Consider the following 21,841-nt stretch of genomic DNA (forward strand, 5'->3'; position numbering starts at 1 on the left):
CCTGAGAAGAACACACGAGGGAACAAGCCAGCTGGTGAGCAATGATCTGCACTGGAGTGGAAGTCTTTGAAAAAATATTTAGAGGAGAAAGAGGAAGGAGGGAAAGATCCTGAGCGGCAGAAGCTTCCCGCAGCAACTACGTGCAGCATCTACAACAAACAATATGTGTCAAGACTGAGCCTGTTCAGTCATCTCCACATCCACCATCCTGTCTGGGAATCGATCTTCCTTTCCATCAAGGGATAACCATGATGAATACATGATTTTCAGGGACTTCTTTGTAGACCTTGTTGTACATAGCTACATCTAGCAATGTCCTGACTTTATTTGAACGCATCATGGTTTTACAGGTTAGGATCAGTAAAGTGACATACTGTATAATAGGCTACGCTGCAATTACCTTTAGCATTGTTATGTTGGGTTTGTTGTTGCTCACGCTGTTCCATCTTGCATGATGATAGTGTGTGAGTGATGATTCTGACCAATCAGTCATCTGCAGTCACATAATCTTTTTGTCACCTCAGCTTGCTTTAAACTTGAATGGAGATGATATCAAAAACTGTTCCAGGACCAAGTTTGTCCAATGGAAAAAAAAAAGAAAAAAAGTTGAGTTGATTTTGTCAAACAAACTGTTACTTTGGAGAAGAGGTGGGCGATACTGGGAATTTTGGTATTGATCCGATACCAAGTAAATACAGGCCCAGTATTACCGATATCAATACTTTTTCATATTTAAGCTTCATAGATCCAAAGGATCCAAAAGACCTAGGATAGAATTTCACCAAACATTGTACGTGACAACAAAATACTTTATCACAATCAACATTTTTGTTTTAAAAAAAAAAAATCACTCAACACAACTTAAAATCACCTGAGCTGGAGGACTGACAAACCACAATACAAGGGTGTGCTGCTCTGTGTTGTGTGACACAGCGCAGTGCTGGTCTTACAGACAGAGAGTAGACTTTGATGAATCTGCTTGCGCAGCAGTCAGTGCGTGCAGGAGAGAAAAAAAGCTTGAGTATCGATCTTTTTACACAAGGATTGTTCAATATCAACACCTGCGTTGGTATCGATATTATCGATATTAGGATCGATCCGCCCACCTCTACTTTGGAGTATTCCAGTGGCTAAAGAGGGCCAAGAGGATGGATGTTTCACTTGGACAGCAGATAGCTACTTTCAAGAAATGGGATGGATCAGCTCTCTGCCAACGATGGTTCACTCGTGGTCAATGTGACTTGAAATTTGCAAACACAAATTTGCAGAACAGAAGAAAAGCAGGTATCATCCTCAGACATACATTTCTTTAGTAGTTTTCCTTTCCAATTCTGGTTTATATTTTGTCTTGTGCTGGTCCATGTACTGAGTATTAGGTTTCTGTCCACCACGGTTGCTAGTTTAATGTATCCGCTGACGTAAAGGCAGGTGCTGCAGGTGGAGTACGCCAATGACCATCTGACATGTCCATGCCCAGTGTTCAGCAGGTGGCAGACAAACTACATATAAATTCAGCTACACTTATTTTTGTAATTTATTTTCTATAATGTAGCCAGTATCCTCCAGCAGGTGGCAGACATGTCCGTATTACAGGTATCACAAAAGCTAATCTACCTTACTTTTTTGATTGATCATCAAAGCTAACCACCATTTAAACCACTTCATCCTATCTGTGTGCTATTTTAACTCAGGGAGTTACAAAATGATAGTGTCAATTATTTTTGAGTTATTGCTTACACACACTGACTGTGACAAACCCACTCACTCAGCGGTGCATTTTTTTAACCAACAGAACAAGCAGGACACTTTGAGAGTGCTATTCTCTAAGAAACAAGTCACAAACTGGCCTTATCGTGGAAAATAAAATACACGAAATTAATCGAAATAAATTAGGAACGCTCGCGTTACTTTATGGCGTTTCCTCCGAGCCAGTTTCCAGCGAACACAGGCGTATAAATACATCTTACCGGAAGCGCCTCGTCCTCTTCCAGTCATCAAAGATGGCGGTGAGTCGTGTTTGACAGAATGTCGTTATGAAGCCACCTCTGGAATCCGCCGTCATCGGAGCTGTGGTGTTACTGTGGCTGCTGTTTGGGCTACAGGGATTTGCATTTATTCTCGTTCTGTTTAACTAGAGTTGTAATTTTTCCAGTAAATGCGACAGGAAAATAATAATCGGAACCCGAGCTGTGCTAATAAACTAGCTAGCTAAAAACACCGCACCGGTAACAGTTACCGATTCTGTTTTAGAACAGGTGACAGAGACGTGTTGCGTGTGACAATACACACTTCATAAAGACAGCATGTCTGTCTGCATTGACTGTGCCACTTTTGCTGTTATAAGTTTGTAATCCACCGGGTCCGCTCGGTGATTTTTGTCATAAAGGTAGCGGCTGAAGCAGGGCGGTATGTCCGGACATGTCCCGGCACAAGGTCTCATGAAGTTTTACCACAACTGCATTTCAAACTCGTTTCAACAGACAGTCTTTTCACTGTGTTTTGGTGAAATGGTCATGCATTTTTAAACTGGTGTTAATAGCAGACAATTCAGTGAGTTTGTTCCGTTTGCATGTTTACTGGTGCAAAGTTAGGGGCTAACAGGCTTTTATTAGACAACACACACCAGCCAGAATTCTGTAGTCCTTCCACTTTCTGTGGCGTTGTATTTCGTGATTTGTTGACTAAATGGCTAATGGTTGGGTTCCAGGCATGAGAATTTTCAGGACGAGCTGGACGAGGTATTGCTAACCCCCACCCCACCCAGGGTCTATTTGGTTGCCACAATAAGGCATAACATGGGTCTAATTTTGCTTAAAACCCAGAAGCTCCTACAGCGGACTCCGGACCCCTGGCTGACTTCCAGGATTTTTCAGGGTGTCTCATTCTCATGCCTGGGGTTATGGTGAGGGATTTATGTCATATTCATTTGGACGTGGCATGTATGATGATTTGAAGCTATATAACCCATTGCCAAGTTTGAGACACCCTTGTCTATGTAATAGGGCATCAGACTTCTTAGCCAAAGGCCCCGGGTTTGAATCCCAGTCATGTTAAGCATCTTCTTTTTTTTCTATTTGGTCTGAAATGCATATATGTGTGCTGCAGTTGAAAAAATGTCTGTGACCACTTTGTACAGCCCATGTAGTTTTTGTTTGTGGATTGTGTAAATGCTTTTACGCTGCCGTTCAAAGTGGTGTCCGTGCATCACTGACCACCTCCAGGGTGTTTTTTCCAAACATATTGCAGTCTGCTTTCTGTGCATTTTGGGTGGTTTTACACCTGAATGTTTACATGTTAGCTGATCATCAAAACACTTTTAAATGGGTTATTATTGACATTTTAACAGTGGTTACCAGTCCTGGCCCTGAGGACCCAAGGTACTGCACATTTTTCATTTGTCTCTGAACGAATCAGAACTGATCAGCTCATTCTGACACGTTCAGCTCATCAGCACCTGACTGAGCTGATCTGATTCGTTTGGGGACAAATGGAAAATGTGCTGTGGTACTGCACATTTTTGCTTTTGCCCCTGAAGATGGTCATTCTTGCTAAGAGAGAGGATATTCCTGGAGTCTGGAACACTGCACAAGCTGCAGAACTAGGACTTGTGCAAAATGATCAAAAATGATCTTGGCAGCTTATTGGCATGTGTTCACTCTAGTTTCAAATGCTGTCATGTCACAGCTGTTTTTTATGTTTAAAATGACTAACTGTGACTTTGTGGCTTTCAGGACCAGGGTGAGAAGAAAGAGAATCCCATGAGAGAGCTCCGGATCCGTAAACTCTGCCTGAATATTTGTGTTGGGGAAAGTGGAGACAGACTGACACGGGCCGCTAAGGTGCTGGAGCAGCTCACAGGGCAGACACCGGTGTTCTCAAAGGGTGGGTTTTTGTAGCTAACCCAGCTTTCACATTGGTCAACACATACCTGAAAAAGGTGGCTACAAATGTTATGCAGCAGGCTGGGATTGTTCAAATAGGGTTTAAAGTCATTGTTCCAACACCAGAAAAAATGTATAAAATCAATTTATACACACGTACAACTCACAATCCTCAACATGACAGTCTTACTACAAATGAGGGGAGTGAAGAAAATGTGGCCTAAAGGGATGAGTACCTTCATGGCTCTTACTGTCTCAGGAGAGTCAGCACCATTCTAAAGGACTCATCTCATCCAGGCCACTCTCTCTTTGAGCTTCTGCCATCAGGCAGATGGTACAGGGCCATTAAAGCAAGTACAAATAGATTAAAAACAAGTTTTATCCAACTGTTGTTAGACCTTTGAATGCCACTGGAACCAAATAGCCAGGTCACGTGCCACACTTGAATGAGTGCAGTATTTGTTAATGTTCAGTATTCACTGCCACTGAATTAGCCACAGTTATGTACAAACGTTTATCTTTTTTTATATACAGCCTCTTTTGTTACTACATACCGTATTTTCCGGACTATAAGTCGCACTTTTTTACATGTTTTGGCCTGGGGTGCGACCTATACTCCGGTGCGACTTATAAATGAAAAATATACCGGTAGGATCTCAGTTAATTTACTGTAACAAAACAATTTTACGTGACAGAGTCGATCTATGTTTTAAAATGGCCACCAGAAAAGGAAATGCAATGCATCATGGACACTGTAGTATGGCGGCCGTCCTATAAGTCACGCTGGTCACGATAACCAATCAGAGAACAGAACGTTGGACGCGTATTCCTCACCTCACCCACGGCGTGTGAAGCTGACGAATACGGTGCTTGCTGTTATTCCGGCATGGCGAACAAAACAGCTTCAACCCTTGGATATCAGTGTGAACAGAGTGTTTAAGTTGACGCTGAGAGCTGCGTGGGAGCACCGGGTGAGCGACGGTGGAGGATTAGTGTGTGCACTTGGAAGGAGCTGGCGTCGAAGATTGTGAATAGCGTTTGAAGCAGACGAACATGGTGTTTATTCCGGGACAGCTAACAAAATAGCTTCAACCCTTGGATATCAGTGTGAGCAGAGTTGACGCTGAGAGCTGCATGGGAGCACTGAGCGACGGCGGAGGATTAGCGTCTGCACTTGGAAGGAGCTGGATCGACAACGCTGGGTGGTCATGAGCTGCGCAGGTAGGTGCTGCATGGTTCGGCTCGCAATGTGGTCCGCAAAATACAAACATATCCGTAGGTAAAATGCAGCTCACGAGAGGGCACTCGAGGCTTGTGTGACTGTTCCTGCGACTTCTGACTACCATAGAAAAACAAAATTTCAACGTTACTGATAACTTAACAAGACAACGGAGAAGGCCCGAAAAAATGCCACCAAAAAGAAAATCATACTCTGCAGATTGTAAGTTACGACTGGTGAAATATGCATCTGAAAACGGTAGCCGTCACAGTATTATCATCTGAACTTTTCATGTTAAGTTAACATACCTGTATGTCCATGGGACTTATAGTCCAGTGCAACTTATTTATGGTTTATTTTTCTTTATAATGATAAAGTGGCTGGTGCGACTTATACTCCGGTGCGACTTATTTATGGTTTATTTTTCTTTATAATGGATAAAGTGGCTGGTGCGACTTATACTCCGGTGCGACTTATAGTCCGGAAAATACGTTTTTTTTTTCTTTATTTTATTTCCACTTTGAACACCCCTTTTTCATTTTGTTAAATTTTATGTTTCTTTTCTTCCCCAAATGTTTTAAGTCTGCGTGTGGTTTACTCAGGTTTATATTTGCACTGAAAGGCTGCACCGTTCCCTTCGCTGTACTTGTTACAGTGACAATGAAGAATCTGAATCCTGTCATTTGGACTGTTTATCTTACTGCATTATGAGCCACCATGATGAGATCTTATTATTAGACTGTGTATACAGTCTGTTGTTTTTACATCAAGGCTTTCTCCCTTACACCTACAGCCCGCTACACTGTGCGATCCTTCGGTATCCGCAGAAATGAAAAGATCGCTGTCCACTGCACAGTCCGTGGTGCCAAAGCAGAGGAGATCCTGGAGAAGGGACTAAAGGTCAGAAAGTTTACATCAGTGTATGTGTTATCCTACTTAGGGTGAAGTTTTGAGTGGTCATGCTTTTAAAGAGAAACGGCAAAAAAAAAGACAACTTCATAAAGTTTAGTTTTGAAATTGGTATTAAATTGTAGTGCTGGGTTGAAAAGATTGGTTCGCCGATTTTAAATAGATTCTTATTTTATTTCCTACAGATCGATTCATACATCCAAAGATTGATTGATTGAGAGAGATATATATATATACATATATACACACACACATACTTCTTGCCAGCGTTGGGCCTTTAAGTTGTTTCTGAGGGTGTGAAAATGATCATTTCTCTACATTGATTGTGGACCAGCTGGTTCTGATTTGGAAGCAGGTCCACAATTTATTCATCAACCTCTGTCAAAGCCATTTATATATGTCAATCATGACGACTGGGACTCTTTTCTGTTGCGGGCAAGAAAAGAATCAGCCGCCGTTTAATTCAGTTTTTCTCTTTCGTTCCTTAAAATGTGCCTTTTCGGTGGGAAAGTGCACGAAGGTTAACTGGTGTTGACTGACATTTTAGTCAGTCTTTTCGCACAGCGCTCACTATGCGGCTGTGGGAGAAGTTCTCTTTGAGTATTTGTAGGGGAGACTGGGACCATTTGCCCTCTGGAAAATTTTTTAATTTATAACTCTGAAACACTGTTGCCTGCATTTTGAGGGCCAAGTTTTGTGAAGTAAAGCCATTGTTTTATTTTGTTTTTTAGTCTTTGTTACAGTCTTACTTGTTTTTTTTATTTTTTTTTTATCTTTGTTACAGCCTTATGGGCCTTTCACACTGAATCCGTCAGATGCGCCAAAAATCGGTCTAAAAAGCATTATTTTCAATGAGACGTGTTGCGTTTTAGATGCGTCAGATGCGTCGCGTCAAAAGCCGAGCTAAACCGATGCATCTGACGGGAGCGCGCATTGCCGCTTGTCAGCAGGCTGACGGAGTCAAAGTTCAATCCAATCCAACTTCCGACTTGCTGAGCTGTGACGTAACTTTGCGTTGTCCAATAGGAACGACGCGTCGGGCCAAAACACGGAAGACGGGTGGCAGAAACCACTGATCTCTACAAAATGGATGGTGCAGAAACCACTGATCTGTGCAAAACATACGTGTCACAGGACTCCTCATTTATGGAGCAGTTTTCTGAAGAAAAATCCTTCGAAATGTTTTTTGCTGTTGTTACCTCATTATTTCTGATTACTGTTAAAAAAAGTTTCTAACACTTGTAATTAAAATAGCTAAATAAATCAATAAATGGTTCTTTAGAAACCTTTCATCTGTAAATTAAAACCACCTGTTATTTCAGATTATTTAATTTCTTGTTTAACATAAGGAACCTCGGACATTTATTTTTAGACAAAATAACATGGAAATTTGTACATTTTTTTTTAAGTCTGGTAGATTGTCATTTTAACCAGAAAAACAGACACTGTAAATAAATACTAATGTTTATTATAAATGCAACAGGAAATAATTTAACAATGACTGCAGTGTGATTGTAAAGTAGGATTTCTGTGACATAAACCTCATGATTTTATTTATGGTCATTTCAACTTGTAATTTCGCCAAAATATGTAATTGCCTTTAATGTTGCTATCAGGACAGTCATTTCTAAAATATGAATTTGAGCACAATAAGTGGAGAGCTTCTACCTGTGCAAATGTCTTTTGACTTTGATTTCGTGGACATTTGTAATGATCTGTTCATTTATTGTTAAAATATAAAATGAAACAGCTTTTTAAAAAATAATAAAATAGTTGCTGTTCGAAGAGCCTTTTATTTAGAAGCAGGTGATGTTCTGCTGGAATCTCGGGACCAGATGGTCGTCTCTTCTGTAGCTTTGAACTCTGGTGGTGTTGCTGAAAAGCAGAGATGTTTTCTTTCGACTGGACTTCGTGGTGTTCAGCTCATCATTGGAAGTTTGGTTGTCTGCACAGCAAATGTTCCTGATTGGGACAAATAAAAATATTTATTTAAATATAAAGAAACACTAAACAGTTTATATATTAAAAAAAAAGGGGGGGAAAAAAACAATGGAAAAAAATGCCTGAAAAAATTTAGAAATTAAAGTGTTCACTCAGATCAACTGTGCTAAAAGGCTACGCTAACGTTAGCCGATCATTAAACCTTCAAAGCAGTTCAGTAAACGTCACGTTTTATTTTTACATTATTCTCACCTCGATAAAGCTGCAGAACTAAACTCTGTTGGACAAACTGGGACTTCGCATATATCCAAAAAGTGGGAGATTTCGGACTGAGTGGGTTTGCTCCATCACCCCGGCTGCCTGCCTCGGTCTGCCCAGTGATGATGCCTGAAGGCCGGCTTCTCCGTGCGGGTCGGCCCGCTGTCGCGGTTCGATCGATATCCCACCAAGTCGTCGGTCCTCCCTCGGTCGGCGGTCACTTCGAGGGAGTGAAAAAAAAAAAAGCTTCTCCCAGCAGGGTGATGGGAGAATCGTTCTACTACTGTTTTTTAAAGGTTTTTTTTTGTGGTTTAGGCGACGCAAATTCAAGCTGGCGTGTGTGGCGAGTGTGACGTGGCAATCTCCGCCCCCCACCTCTTTTTAAATTTATTTATTTTTTTGCTGCTTCCAAAGCGACACATCTGACGTCATGCGTCGGATGCGTTTTCCGACGGACCCGATGGATTCCCATGCGTTGACGGATTGGCCCATTACTTGAAAGCCAAAAGAAACAAGGCATCAGGCCAAACCATGCACGAGTGTCGAAATGTACCTGTGTCAGGGGCAATGAACTAGGTACCTCTGGTGCCCTCTTTTGGCTGCCCTGGATCTGTTCAGTAATTTTGCCCTTCAGCGTGTTTCTAAAATAAAAATACTCTTATCGTTCTGGGAGGGGGGTTGGTCCATGCCATCAGTCTTATAGCCATCATTATTAACTACCAGTACTTCATTAATTTGCTGTCAAATGGCAATATAATACTAGTATTAATATGTTGCATAACTGGACAATCGGGTAACGGTTCAAAAACTGTTTTAGAAACACTAGCCCAAATCAATATCGGATCGAATTTAATTTAATCGATTCTGAATCTTAAGAATCATAATCAAATTGATTGTTGAAATTTGAATCGATACCCAGTTCTGTTAAATTGCAGCATGTCTTCATGTACTGAATAAAAGTGATTTTCTGTGCTGTTGACTTGTTTGGAGAGATGAGCAGCAATGAATAGTCAGCTGTGGAAAAATTTTCTTGCAATGTTTTTTTTGTTGATTTCCTGTGTTTTAACATCACATGATTATTTGCTTGCTGTAAAACTGCCCACTTTGCTGCTGCTTGCAGGTGCGAGAGTATGAGTTGCGGAAAAACAACTTCTCTGATACCGGTAACTTTGGCTTTGGCATCCAGGAACACATTGATCTGGGCATCAAGTACGACCCTAGCATCGGCATTTACGGACTGGACTTCTATGTGGTTAGTGTTCATAATTACACTAAAAATTGAATATTGACGTTACCGTGAGAAATAGTGAGTTGATCCGTGGAGGCTAGCTACTGATGTCATTTTGTAGCTCACCTGATTACTCGTAACTTGAGTACTTAAACTCAATATCTGCCTTAAATCTTTTAAAGTGTAATCCACAATACACTGAAATTTCCACACACTGGACTGTTGTCACTGAAGCAGTCACATTTGTAAAAGTTACTGTATAATTCCTTGGTCTGTCATCTACCTGCAGGGTTTTTATAGTTTTGTTCCCTCCCAAAATGCTTCAAAGGATAAGAAAACCCACTGATAATTTATGATTGGGTTGGTATATTATGATATTGAGAGCCCATATGAAAAGTTGTAGGCATGCGTGATCACTTATGTTAAAGTTAAGTGTTTTTGTATGGCTGGTCTTAATAGTTTTTCAACAGAGGACCAGCTGCTAAGTCCGTTTCTAGCTCTTTTGGAGGTCAGTTACAGCAAAAAATGAAATAATAATAAAATGAAAACACTGGTCTAAACCCAAACATACAACGTTGCATTTTCCTAATTTTCTGAGCAGTTGTTTCCCTTAAAACTGCGGCATTACTTTTATGTTTTAAATTGATAAAACAACAACAACAAAAACTGCCAAGTGAGATCTGTCCTCAATGAACAGAAGTGAATCAAGAAGGCATCTTACCTTCACAATTCACATACTGTACCTGAGTTTTGGAAGAAAAAAAAAAGTACATATGATGCAAATACTAATTTTAAAAATACAACGGCCATATCAGTCTACTTTCTCACTCTTCAGCACACTTGAATATTTGTCTCTAGGGCTGAAACGATTAGTCGAGTAACTCGAGTAATTCCATCCATCCATCCATTTTCTTTCACTTTATCCGGAGTCGGGTCGCGGGGGCAGCAGCTCAAGCAAAGGTGCCCAGACCTCCCGATCCACACATACCTCCCCCAGCTCCTCCGGGGGAACCCCAAGGCGTTCCCAAGCCAGCCGAGAGATGTAGTCCCTCCAGCGTGTCCTGGGTCTTCCCCGGGGCCTCCTCCCAATGGGACTTGCCCGGAACACCTCTCCAGCAAGGCGTCCAGGGGGCATCCTGAAAAGATGCCCGAGCCACCTCAACTGACTCCTTTTGATGTGGAGGAGCAGCGGCTCGACTCCGAGCTCCTCTCGAGTGACCGAGCTCCTCACCCTATCTCTAAGGGAGCGCCCAGCCACCCTGCAGAGGAAACTCATCTCGGCCGCTGTAACTGCTGTATTGTAATCGAATAATTCGATTACAAAAAATGTTCAAGGCAAATTCTGCGCCTTGAAGCTTCGTTTAATGTTGTAGTACATATGCCAAGCCTGTGTGTGGTGCTGCAACGTCCGCAGAAAAAAAACAAACAGAAGAAGACTGGAGCATAACAGCTAATAAAATTAGCAATGATAGCTACCACTTTCCAACGTGACACATTGAGTAAAATAAAGGCTTTTAAGAGAAAGAGTCCACGCTGATCATCTGAAATAGACTTACTGTGCATTTAAAGCGAAGGAGTGTGTTTGTCTATTTTTAAGAAACACGGTCTACTCTACGTGGGGAGGGACTATTGACCCGGTGGCCGGCTGCTGTCTCTCTCTGCCCGGTGTGAGGGGCTGTCAGACCAGGCGAGTCACAGCTCTGCATTGACAAACAGCAGAAGTCCACTCTTTCTTCTGTGTTTCCCTCAGACTCACACTGTTTGACTTTTTAATTTTTGCTTTTTTGGGCAACGCACAACACTTCACAAACACAATAACTTAAATAAAATAATAATAATAAAAAAAACCTAACTGCGAGTCTTGCATGTTCAACCTCCAGCTGAAATGCATCTGCTGAATTACAGAGAAAGAGGGATAAAAAAAAATCACGCATGGACCCAGTCCATCAGCTTTTATAAAAAAAAAAAAAAAAAAAAAAAAACCTTAAAAATGGTTAAATTTTACAAGCTGAAGAAAACAAAACAGAAAGCCACATCCCATCGCCATTTCAGCAAAATGCCAACACTTTGGCGCAGTGACATTGTGCCATTGCTTAGGGAGAGCCCTGGACTATTGATGTTGTTTAAAAATGCAAAAGTACTTTTTATCCGAATACTCTATTAATTACCAGAATAATCGATAGAATACTGAATTACTAAAATAATCAATAGCTGCAGCCCTATTTGTCTCTTTGCAAGAATACACTGCCTAGAAACTGATTAGGACTACTAACTCAGCATCATCACATTCAACTAACATCTAACACGTTCTTACCTTAAATGTTGCTATGTAGGGAAAAAGTGCATCTACATTTTCTGGATTGAAGGTGGCACGTCTCTCCTTACATTTAGCAAGCAGCATACAGTGTGTTAACACTGTCACACTCGACTCTCCTGAAGTTCAGTAATATTTGCGACTTCCTGCCAATTCTGTGAGCAGGGGTGAAAAATCTGTGCTTTGGCAGATTTCCGCTTTTTTGCCAGTTGCCTGGGTCATTTTTTGAGATCAGTGATCAGGAGCGTTCATCCCTGAACTTAGTGTTTTTTACATCAGGCAGCTTGGGCAGTTATTTCTGTAAGGGGTCCTCAGAGTTTTTGAGCCACGAGTGCGCTCATGATTGTCATTTTTTCCATGCTAAACCTTGAATGAATGAATGAATGAATGGATTTATTCAGCGCACACACACACAAATCCGAAAAAACAGAAACATACAAATAACATGAATGTTATATAAACAAAGCCTGTGAGTCCGAAAGGGTGTGAGCAGAAGCAAAGCTTATCAACGCCCACCCCTGCTAGTACAAGTCCAACAATTATAACAGTCATAATAACATAAACACAAATTCACAACACACTACATATCAACACACAGACATACACTTCAGTATTCAATTACACTTCAATTCATGTATAAGTATATTATGTATATATATATAAAGTGCCAAATCACAACAAACCTTAAAGAGTATGTGAGTAAGGCTTACCTTTTTATGTTAAACTGACCTGTTATGGGCTTCTGAAACAGTTGATAGATGTATTTTATAGCTTTAAAATAGGAGCAATGCTAGCGCGTTAGCATGTCTATGACGTTTTCAATGTTAAAGGTAGCATTAAAGTCAAATGCATTACAAATTGTAATATTCATTTATTTCTATTTATGCATCGTAATCATAACGATAAAGTAAAACAGACAATATAAAGTTCATTCAAAAGGAGTGGGAAGAAGTCTAAACTTAATATTTCAATATTTCAATTTTTTTTCTTAACTATTATTTTAACTTGGATGTGTGTTTTATGTAGTAATGGTGCAATTCGTATTACGGTTTTAATTATAATGGATTTTAAGGTTGGTGTGTGCTTTTATGTACTCTTTATACAATTTTTTTTTTTTTTTTTATCACAGTAAATGTTATGTTATGAATACCACCCCTTTCCTGCTTCCTAAAAAGTACTACTGTTAACAATCATGATAATAATAGCAGCAACAGCACTAATATAATATAATACAATTTTAGAAAAAGACAAAGATAAATATAGAAATAAATAACAGTTTCTTGTGAACACCTAGTGACTCTCACAGCCCACTTCATCCCTGTATCCTGTGACAGCACATTCTTTATATTTTGTTTTAAACAGTTGAATGTTTGGACGTTGCTTTATCTTCTCACCCACACTGTTTCATAGTCTCACCCCCCCAAAATGAAATGCAGAATCTTTTCTTGTTTGTATGGATTTTATTAATTTTAAAGTTCTTCTTCCCTCTTAATTGATATCCCTCCTTTTGATCTCTGAACAGTTCCTGTATGTTTTTTTGGTAAAAGGGTATTTTTTGCTTTGTACATCATCTGTGCTGTTTGGAATTTTACTATGTCTGTTAATTTTAATATTTTTGACTTTAAGAAGAGTGAGTGAATCTGGTCTTGAGCGACATTATGAAGGACACGTAATGCCCTTTTTTGAAGAATAGTTAGTGATTTTATTAAACTCATGTAGTTATTGCCACAGATATCTACACGGTAATTGAAATCCAGTAAGACAGTGGAACAGTGTAGGATGTGGAGTGATTCCCACACACACACATTTTATTGGTTTTTCGATTGTATATAAATAGAACAGAACACGAACACAGTGGGGTTTAGTACAAATCAGACAAAGTCAGGCCTAATTACTATTACAAAGGATAACCATTTTTTCCAGAATTCTTCAAAAACGTCCGTCTGGAGTTTCACCTTAAATGTCAGAAGTTCTATAGTGAAAATCTGATGTATAATGTTAATCCACTCATTAATAGTTGGTATTTCTTACGGAAGCCAGTGCCTGGTTATGCATTTTTTTTCCCTGCTACCAATAACACTTTCATCAAATAGACTTCTGCTTTCGTAAGTTTTAATTCTAACAAATCTCCAAAATATAGTATTTCAAATTTTCTGTGAATTTTCTTTTTAAAAACTGTTTCCAAAATAATATGCATTTCATCCCAGAATGGAGTAACAGAAGAACAATTCCAGAATATATGAAAATGGTCTGCTAACGATTGACCACATTGCCTCCAGCAGTCGATCTGGTCTGAATATTTCAACTGTTGGGCTGGTGTACGGAAATAACGAATTGCATTTTTCCAAGAAAATTCTCTCCATGAAGGGGCACTGGTGACGGACCATTGTTGCTGACATATTCTGTCCCAACTGTCCAACGTTAAAGAAAGATTGCCCTCTTTTTCCCCACCTATCTTTTAAATGTGTGGAGTCATGGGAGTCAAGGGAGCAGCCGAAGGGACTTACTTACTTTTAAATGTGTGGAGTCATTACCTTCTAAGTTTTGAATCACCATATATAATTTGGAGATAATTTTTTGGATTGGGGCATGGTTATATGCACTCGACAGGATATCAAAAATGTTCCCTTTCTCAAAAATTGGTTTATGAATACATTTTTTTATTAATAAAGTCCCTAATTTGTAAATACCTGAAGTGGTCCTGATTTATTAGTCCGAACGTTTCTTTTAGATCCTGGAAGCTCATTATCACACCTTTCTTGAACAAAGTATAATATGTAGTAAGGCCCTTACTGCACCAGGTTTTAATTCCTGAATCTACTTTCCCTGGTATGAAATCTGAATCATAAGCAAACCATTTAAAAAATTCAGATTTCTCATAAATGTCGTATTTTTTGATAATGTCCCTCCATACTTTCAGTGAACTGTTAAAGATTGGGTTATTTATATCTAATACTACAGGATGTGGAGTGATTTGTGATCCAGAACGTGTTGGGAACACTGAAATGTTTCTTGATAATTTGGTTTGTATATATTTCTTGTGTGGTTTCTAGTCTAGTCTTTGTAGTATTTTCTAGTGCTAGTAAGGGCAAAATACTACTGGAGGAATGATTTTGAATAAGGCAAGTTGTTTTTTTTTTTGTTTTTTTTTCCCCTCTCACCAAAATGGGTGCTTCACTTATTGCAGGTTTATTATCTTGAATAGCCCCAGATTTTATTTCAGAGCTTCTAGAATTCAGAATTTTGGGTTTCAGTTTTTTTTTTGTTTTGTTTTTCACCACTTTCATCCCTGTGTGAGCATAATAGATAAGTCATTATTTCTGACTTTGCATTGTTTGCTCCATCCATTGCTCTTTGAATTCCGGTGAAAAGCAGCGGCCAGAAACACTGTTGGTTTCTGGGCCATGTAGTTCTTTTGTCTTGCATTGTAGGCTTACTGAAAGAAAACTACAGAATGGCGGCACCTGTCCTTTTCTTTACTTTTTTTCTTCTTCTTTTCTTTTGTCCTATTAGTTGGTTCCTGCTCCCATTTACTATTTATCACATGATTGGGATGGTACAGGATAAAAAGTTGACTCCCTCCCCGTGGGAGTTCCACAGGAATCCCATGACCTGTAGGATTCCAGAAAAAAATGTCAGCCTCTGTTTCACACATAAGTGAACTCCCTCTGGGTTGTATTACAGCCTTTGGATTGGAAAAAATGTGCTATTATATAATTTCAGGATTTTTTTTTTCAGGAATTGAAGTTTGTTGTCTGTATTACAGTGTTTGGAAAAGTGTCTTTTGATTTAAAACAGTGGTTTGCTTTGAAGTTATTGATTCTGGGACTGTGATTCAAGTCAACTTCTGGTCCCTCTGGTGGTAATTCTGCCAGATCCTCCAGTGAGTGACAGCTCTGATGGACAAGACAAAGGGAAACAAGGGAAAATGAGGCCAGCCCCTTCCCCATCAAATCAAACACTTCAAGTGGTTTAAAGGCTCAGATAAATGAAAAACTGGAACCCGTGAATAGATATTGAATATGATGTCAGAGTGAACTGAAGTTAGATAATCTTATAAATTTCATGTAGTATCCATTTAGCTAATTTATTTTTTATTTAAATTCACAAAGAAACAGAATCATCTGCAGTAATGCAAACTGAAGTTGGTAACTATTTAATCAGAGAAAGTATGCATCACTGGCAGAAAAGGGAGAATAGGTTCAAATCATAGTTAACTTTTATTTGATCTCATATTTCGATGTATAGAATGAGCACTGATCGAAAGCTTTTATTGTTGCATATACAATTATTTAACCTGATTTAATTTGGATGTCTTATAGTATATTGTGTTATGGTGGTACCATAAAAAATTGGTAAGTATCAGTGTATACAACTTTTCTTGCAGTCAAAAATGCACTTTTTAATAAAAAACAAAAAAAAAAAATCACTTTCTAAAGTAGGAATTGTGTGTCAAGAATGCACCTAAATGCACAATTCAATGTGTCAGACAAAAACTCATCACCCGAAGTTGTAACAGACAGTTTTTCTTTGAAAACCATATTTCAAGGTTTTGCCTTTCCATTTTCTGTTCCATTGGTTTGGCAGCTCTAGACTGGTTTTATTTCCACGTTGTTGCATGTCGGTGTTGTCCGGTGTTCGGAGACTTTTGGATAGCTGTTCACCTTTAAGTCCCAGCTACACAGCCAGTGCTGGACTTTGATTGTGATACTTCTTGAATTAAGAGTTTCTGATTCAGTGCCTTGTTTTTTACTTAATTAGGTCTTAGGCAGACCAGGTTTCAGCATCGCTGACAAAAAGCGAAAAAGAGGCCGCATCGGTTTCAAGCACCGCATTCGTAAAGAGGAGGCCATGCGTTGGTTCCAGCAGAAGGCAAGTATGACTACACGGGATTTACACAAATCATGAGCCCTGGGCATCATGTACAAAGCGTGCGTATGCATAAAAGCGGGGTGTACGTCCATCTCCACACCAACATTCAGATGTATCAAAAGTGAAATGACCGTGGAAGTGTGCAGTGTCACGCAAAATCCTGGCCGGCGTACGCACATTTCCACAGCTATTATTCCTCTGCTCACATGTAAAGGTGATGCTCCGAGTCATTAATAGTGTGAAAAGAAGTCACCATTGATGTACACATCAGAGACACACAGATGAGCAATTAACACACGTGTTTGCAGTTAAATGGGTGGATATAAAAGTACGCACAAAGCAATATGTAAAATAGCATTAACAGTGGCTGCGTTAACACTGTTAGATCACTCTGCAAATGGTGCAATCCAAGGTGAGCGTGTATTCAGTGAACGCAAGGATTTACTTGCAAATGATAATTGACTCATAGGCCGTTTTTGATTACCAAGGCCGCTGTTACTGGAGTTGCACGCAGAACTGCAGCATGCCCAGAGCGCAATACAGCGAGGAGCCAGGGGAAACATGAAGCCTTTCAACTGTAAGTGTATCATCAGCGATGCACATGCGCAGGATTTTAAGACTTTTGATTTTGAGACTTTTTTTTCCCCTTTTAGCGGACAGAATCTCTGTTCGGCTCTTCCTCGGCTGTGTGCTGAGCTGGCTTTTCATAGCGTGTTACAGCCTCGGGACAGTGAAGCGGCTCACTTTTTAGAACACATTTTCAGCAACAATTCAGTTAATTTTTCTGGAAAATCCATACTTGAAGAACAGACAATTTGAACACGAGAGCTGGGCAGAAATTTTCCACTAACCGCAGCTAGAACACTGCAGAAGAGAACTCTCTCAAACAGCTCGGCTTCAGAAGACCTCCCGCTCCGCAGCAAACAGCAGGGAGAAACAGCAGTTGAGAGGATTCACAGTGGCTCTCCTCCGGTATCGGAAAATGTCACGGGTTGGATTGGTATTTTCCGATACGTGAATTACGTTAGTATTGGAACCCGATACCAATCCGGGATCGGATTAGTCCCATCCCTATATGTAAATGCACAAACGCGCATCAGACTAGAGGCTGGCTGCTTGCTGTGTAAATAGTTTATTCATGTAATTGATCCGAACATAAACCAGTGCAGCCACATTTGGGCATGTGCACATTCAAATATGTTTTTTATTATTATCTTTTTTATTTTTTCTTAATGGTGAGAGCTTCTTAACAGGCCCCTGGTTGGCTTCCTGTGTTCGATATTTGTCAGTAAACACCTGTGTAATGTGAATGTCACACTGTCAGGAGTGTTTTTGACTTCATTGTGTGCATGCTGTTCTGAGCTCAGTGTGTCGGCCTCACACACAGACTGTCGCTCCCACAAGCATTTTTCCAGTTTTATAATTAATCCATTTAACAGCGTACCATATTTAAATAGGGCGTGGCCGGGGAGGAGTTTGGTGCACATGCACTCAATTCCACATTCAGTGGGATGTACAAATGGAACGTGCGTGGATCCATGCATTTGCACACTTTAATATATCCGAATAACGTTGTGCCTACGCCAGTTTCTAGGTTTTGATGTACGCCACGTTTTAGTAGGAAATCCACGCAAGTCTTTGTATATAAGGCCCCAGGTGATAAACACTCTTTGAGAAAAAAGGAAAGATAAGTACCAGATCTCTGATGTGACAAACTGACAGCTTACCTGCAGGTTTTTGTGTCTGCACTGGTCTCATGTTTCTATTGTGTGATTGGAATTTATTTGCTCATTAATGTTGCTGCTGTTTGGCCCCTGCTGTAGTTGAAATGCCATCAAATACAACATAGACGTCAAACTGATTCCAGAAAGGGCCAAGAGGGTGCAGGTTTTCTTTGTAACCACCAACTCCACCACGTGATTTCACTTTGAGCAGATAGGATGAGTTCATTGATGAAATCAAAACCTGCCCTTTCTGGAATCAGTTTAACACCTATGAAATACAACATTAATATTCATCCCTTTGTGTTTTTCAGTATGATGGCATCATCCTCCCCAGCAAGTAAAGGACCTACTTTTGACATAATTTGTAACAAACCAATAAATTGTAAAATACAATTTTGCTGTACTGTTTTTACTACAGTCTTTATTAATAATGTATAAATGCCAAGCTCTGTATTATTGCACATTTTCCAAATGACACATTGGATCTCCCACGAGGGAAAGACCATAGAGATGAAAGAGTAGAGGACTAGAGTGGACATCATTGGCCGAAACGGTGAGTCGGGAGCAGCTCAGGCTGTCATCTTGTTGAAGGTATTTAATGACTTTAAGCAAACTCTGTACACCACAGAGGTTTGAGGAGGGGGGATTGCTGGGTATTCAGTCTACAAACTGAAGACTCAGTGCTTCAGAATAATAATTCCAAGTGGTGATGGGACAGAGTGGTGGACACTTGATACCAGACCAGTTCAAGACCACCCATGCCCACTCTCCATGTAATATGTAGTTGCATCTGGTGTAAACCCTGTACCATGTGAACATAAAGATTCATATCTGATGTGCTGTAGTGACCCTGAGTGAAAAAAGAAGCCAAAAGGGCACAGTTGCATTGTCTCTGTGATAACAGGCAACTGAAGGTCTGAAGCATTAGCAGAGAGAAATATTTTCACCCAAAAACACCAAAGCAATTTCTTAGCCAAGATGGCTGATGACAATATTGCAAACTGGCTGGTCCCTGCCTCTTCTGAGCATCTAAAGGCCCAGTCACACGGCACTTAACAAAGGGTGACAAAGCCCTGATGAAACAAGAAACTTGGACTTTTGTCGGCATCGTTTAACCTTCGTGCAGCTTCGTTCCTGCAGCTGGAACTTCGTCAGGATTTATAAATTTGAAAAATTTGGACGAAGGGCACCGAAAACTTCAATTCGTGTGTTTAGTTTTGCTGTCCTTGACGTTTTTTAATTGTTTGTGTATCTATTTAAAAATCATAATGCTAACGCTCGACATTCAAAGGCCCTATAAAAATTGACATTTAAAAAAATTACAAACTTGCACGTTAAAGTCATAGTACCTCAATAACTTGACAGTCAATAAAAATGTTACTTAAAGAATAAAAGAAAAAGGAAGAAAAATATTTTTGCACTATTTTGATTGTGCACATTGGTGGGGTGGGGGGGGCTATTGCCATAGGCAGTTTTACATATGCTGGAACCTGCGGTGAGGTGACTCAACCCCTATGCAAATATGAGGAAACAGGAAAAAGTGAACTTGTGGCAGTTGTTACTAGATGGCACAAAGTCTCTTAAGATTTTACTAATTTCTTGTCCATAAGTACCCACAAATGCATGTAGTTTGGACTATACGGTTGAGTTCTGTTGGGTAAAAAAAAAATGCGAGGATGGTGAGTTAGTAGTGTTCAGAATAATAGTGCTATGTGACTAAAAAGATTAATCCAGGTTTTGAGTATATTTCTTAATGTTACATGGGGAACAAGGTACCAGTAGATTCTCACAAATCCAACAAGACCAAGCATTCATGATATGTAGGCTATGAAATTGGGCTATTAGTAAAAAAAAAAAGTAGAAAAGGGGGTGTTCACAATAATAGTAGCATCTGCTGTTGACGCTACAAACTCAAAACTATTATGTTCAAACTGCTTTTTTAGCAATCCTGTGAATCACTAAACTCATATTTAGTTGTATAACCACAGTTTTTCATGGTTTCTTCACATCTGCGAGGCATTAATTTTGTTGGTTTGGAACCAAGATTTTGCTGGTTTACTAGTGTGCTTGGGGTCATTGTCTTGTTGAAACACCCATTTCAAGGGCATGTCCTCTTCAGCATAAGGCAGCATGACCACTTCAAGTATTCTGACATATCCATACTGATCCATGATACCTGGTATGCGATATATACCAGGCCCAACACCATAGTAGGAGAAACATGCCCATATCATGATGCTTGCACCACCATGCTTCACTGTCTTCACTGTGAACTGTGGCTTGAATTCAGAGTTTGGGGGTCATCTCACAAACTGTCTGCGGCCCTTGGACCCAAAAAGAACAATTTTACTCATCAGTCCACAAAATATTCCTCCATTTCAATTTAGGCCAGTTGATGTGTTCTTTGACAAATTGTAACCTTTTCTGCGCGTCTTTTATTTAACAGAGGGACTTTGTGGGGAATTCTTGCAAATAAATTAGCTTCACACAGACGTCTTCTAACTGTCACAGCACTTACAGGTAACTCCAGACTGTCTTTGATCATCCTGGAGCTCATCAATGGGTGAGCCTTTGCCATTCTGGTTATTCTTCTATCCATTTTGATGGTTGTTTTCTATTTTCTTCCACAAGTCTCTAAAGCATTGGAGAGCAGCCTATAATTTTTTGCACCTGCGTATAATGTTTTCCCCTCTCCAATCAACTTTTTAATCAAACTACGTCTGAACAACATGTCAAATTTCGTCTGAACAACGTCTTGAACGTCCCATTTTCCTCAGGCTTTCAAAGAGAAAAGCATGTTCAACAGGTGCTGGCTTCATCCTTAAATAGGGGACACCTGATTCACACCTGTTTGTTCCACAAATTTGACAAACTCACTGACTGAATGCCACACTGCTATTATTGTGAACACCCCCTTTTCTACTTTTTTTTTTTTTTTTTTTTTACTAATAGCCCAATTTCATAGCCTTAAGAGTGTGCATATCATGAATGCTTGGTCTTGTTGGATTTGTGAGAATCTTCTGAATCTACTGGTACCTTGTTTCCCATGTAACAATAAGAAATATACTCAAAACCTGGATTAATCTTTTTAGTCACATAGCACTATTATTCTGAACACTACTGTATGTCACATGTCAAAGAATCCAATGGACGTCAACATTGAGCTTTACTGTGGAGACCAAGCATTCAACACAATCAAAACTATTCCATTTAATAATCCTATTAGCTCAACCAATAATTTGCACCACTTTTTTACCAGAACTGGGGTAACTTTAACTTTTGACCCCTGCACAAACTGAAACTGACCTTTGTCACCATTCTTGCTGTTTTTACCTCATAACACCAGAACATTCATTCGTAGATAGCCCAAACTATACCTTTTTGGAATCGTTATGATCAGACAAATAATGTGGTATAGGTTTCAATATGAAAGCATTTTCAATTTTTGACCTCAGTGTAAATCCTCAATTGATCCCTACCTGGCTGCCTTTTGAA

The 21,841-nt window shown here is 39.8% G+C and overlaps 1 protein-coding gene across 1 annotated transcript; it reads left to right on the top strand.

Annotated features, from left to right (window-relative positions):
- Nucleotides 1-1,896: 1,896 nt before the first annotated feature.
- On the top strand, nucleotides 1,897-18,734 carry rpl11 (ribosomal protein L11). Its single transcript, XM_034160531.1, has 6 exons — nucleotides 1,897-2,006; nucleotides 3,732-3,882; nucleotides 5,894-6,000; nucleotides 9,329-9,460; nucleotides 16,512-16,622; nucleotides 18,658-18,734. The coding sequence occupies exons 1-6, from the start codon at nucleotides 2,001-2,003 to the stop codon at nucleotides 18,685-18,687; spliced, it is 537 nt and encodes a 178-aa protein (XP_034016422.1). The 5' UTR covers nucleotides 1,897-2,000; the 3' UTR covers nucleotides 18,688-18,734.
- The last annotated feature ends 3,107 nt before the right edge of the window (nucleotides 18,735-21,841 follow it).

This window comes from Thalassophryne amazonica, chromosome 20, assembly GCF_902500255.1.
Source record: "Thalassophryne amazonica chromosome 20, fThaAma1.1, whole genome shotgun sequence".
Taxonomy (NCBI): Eukaryota; Metazoa; Chordata; class Actinopteri; order Batrachoidiformes; family Batrachoididae; genus Thalassophryne; species Thalassophryne amazonica.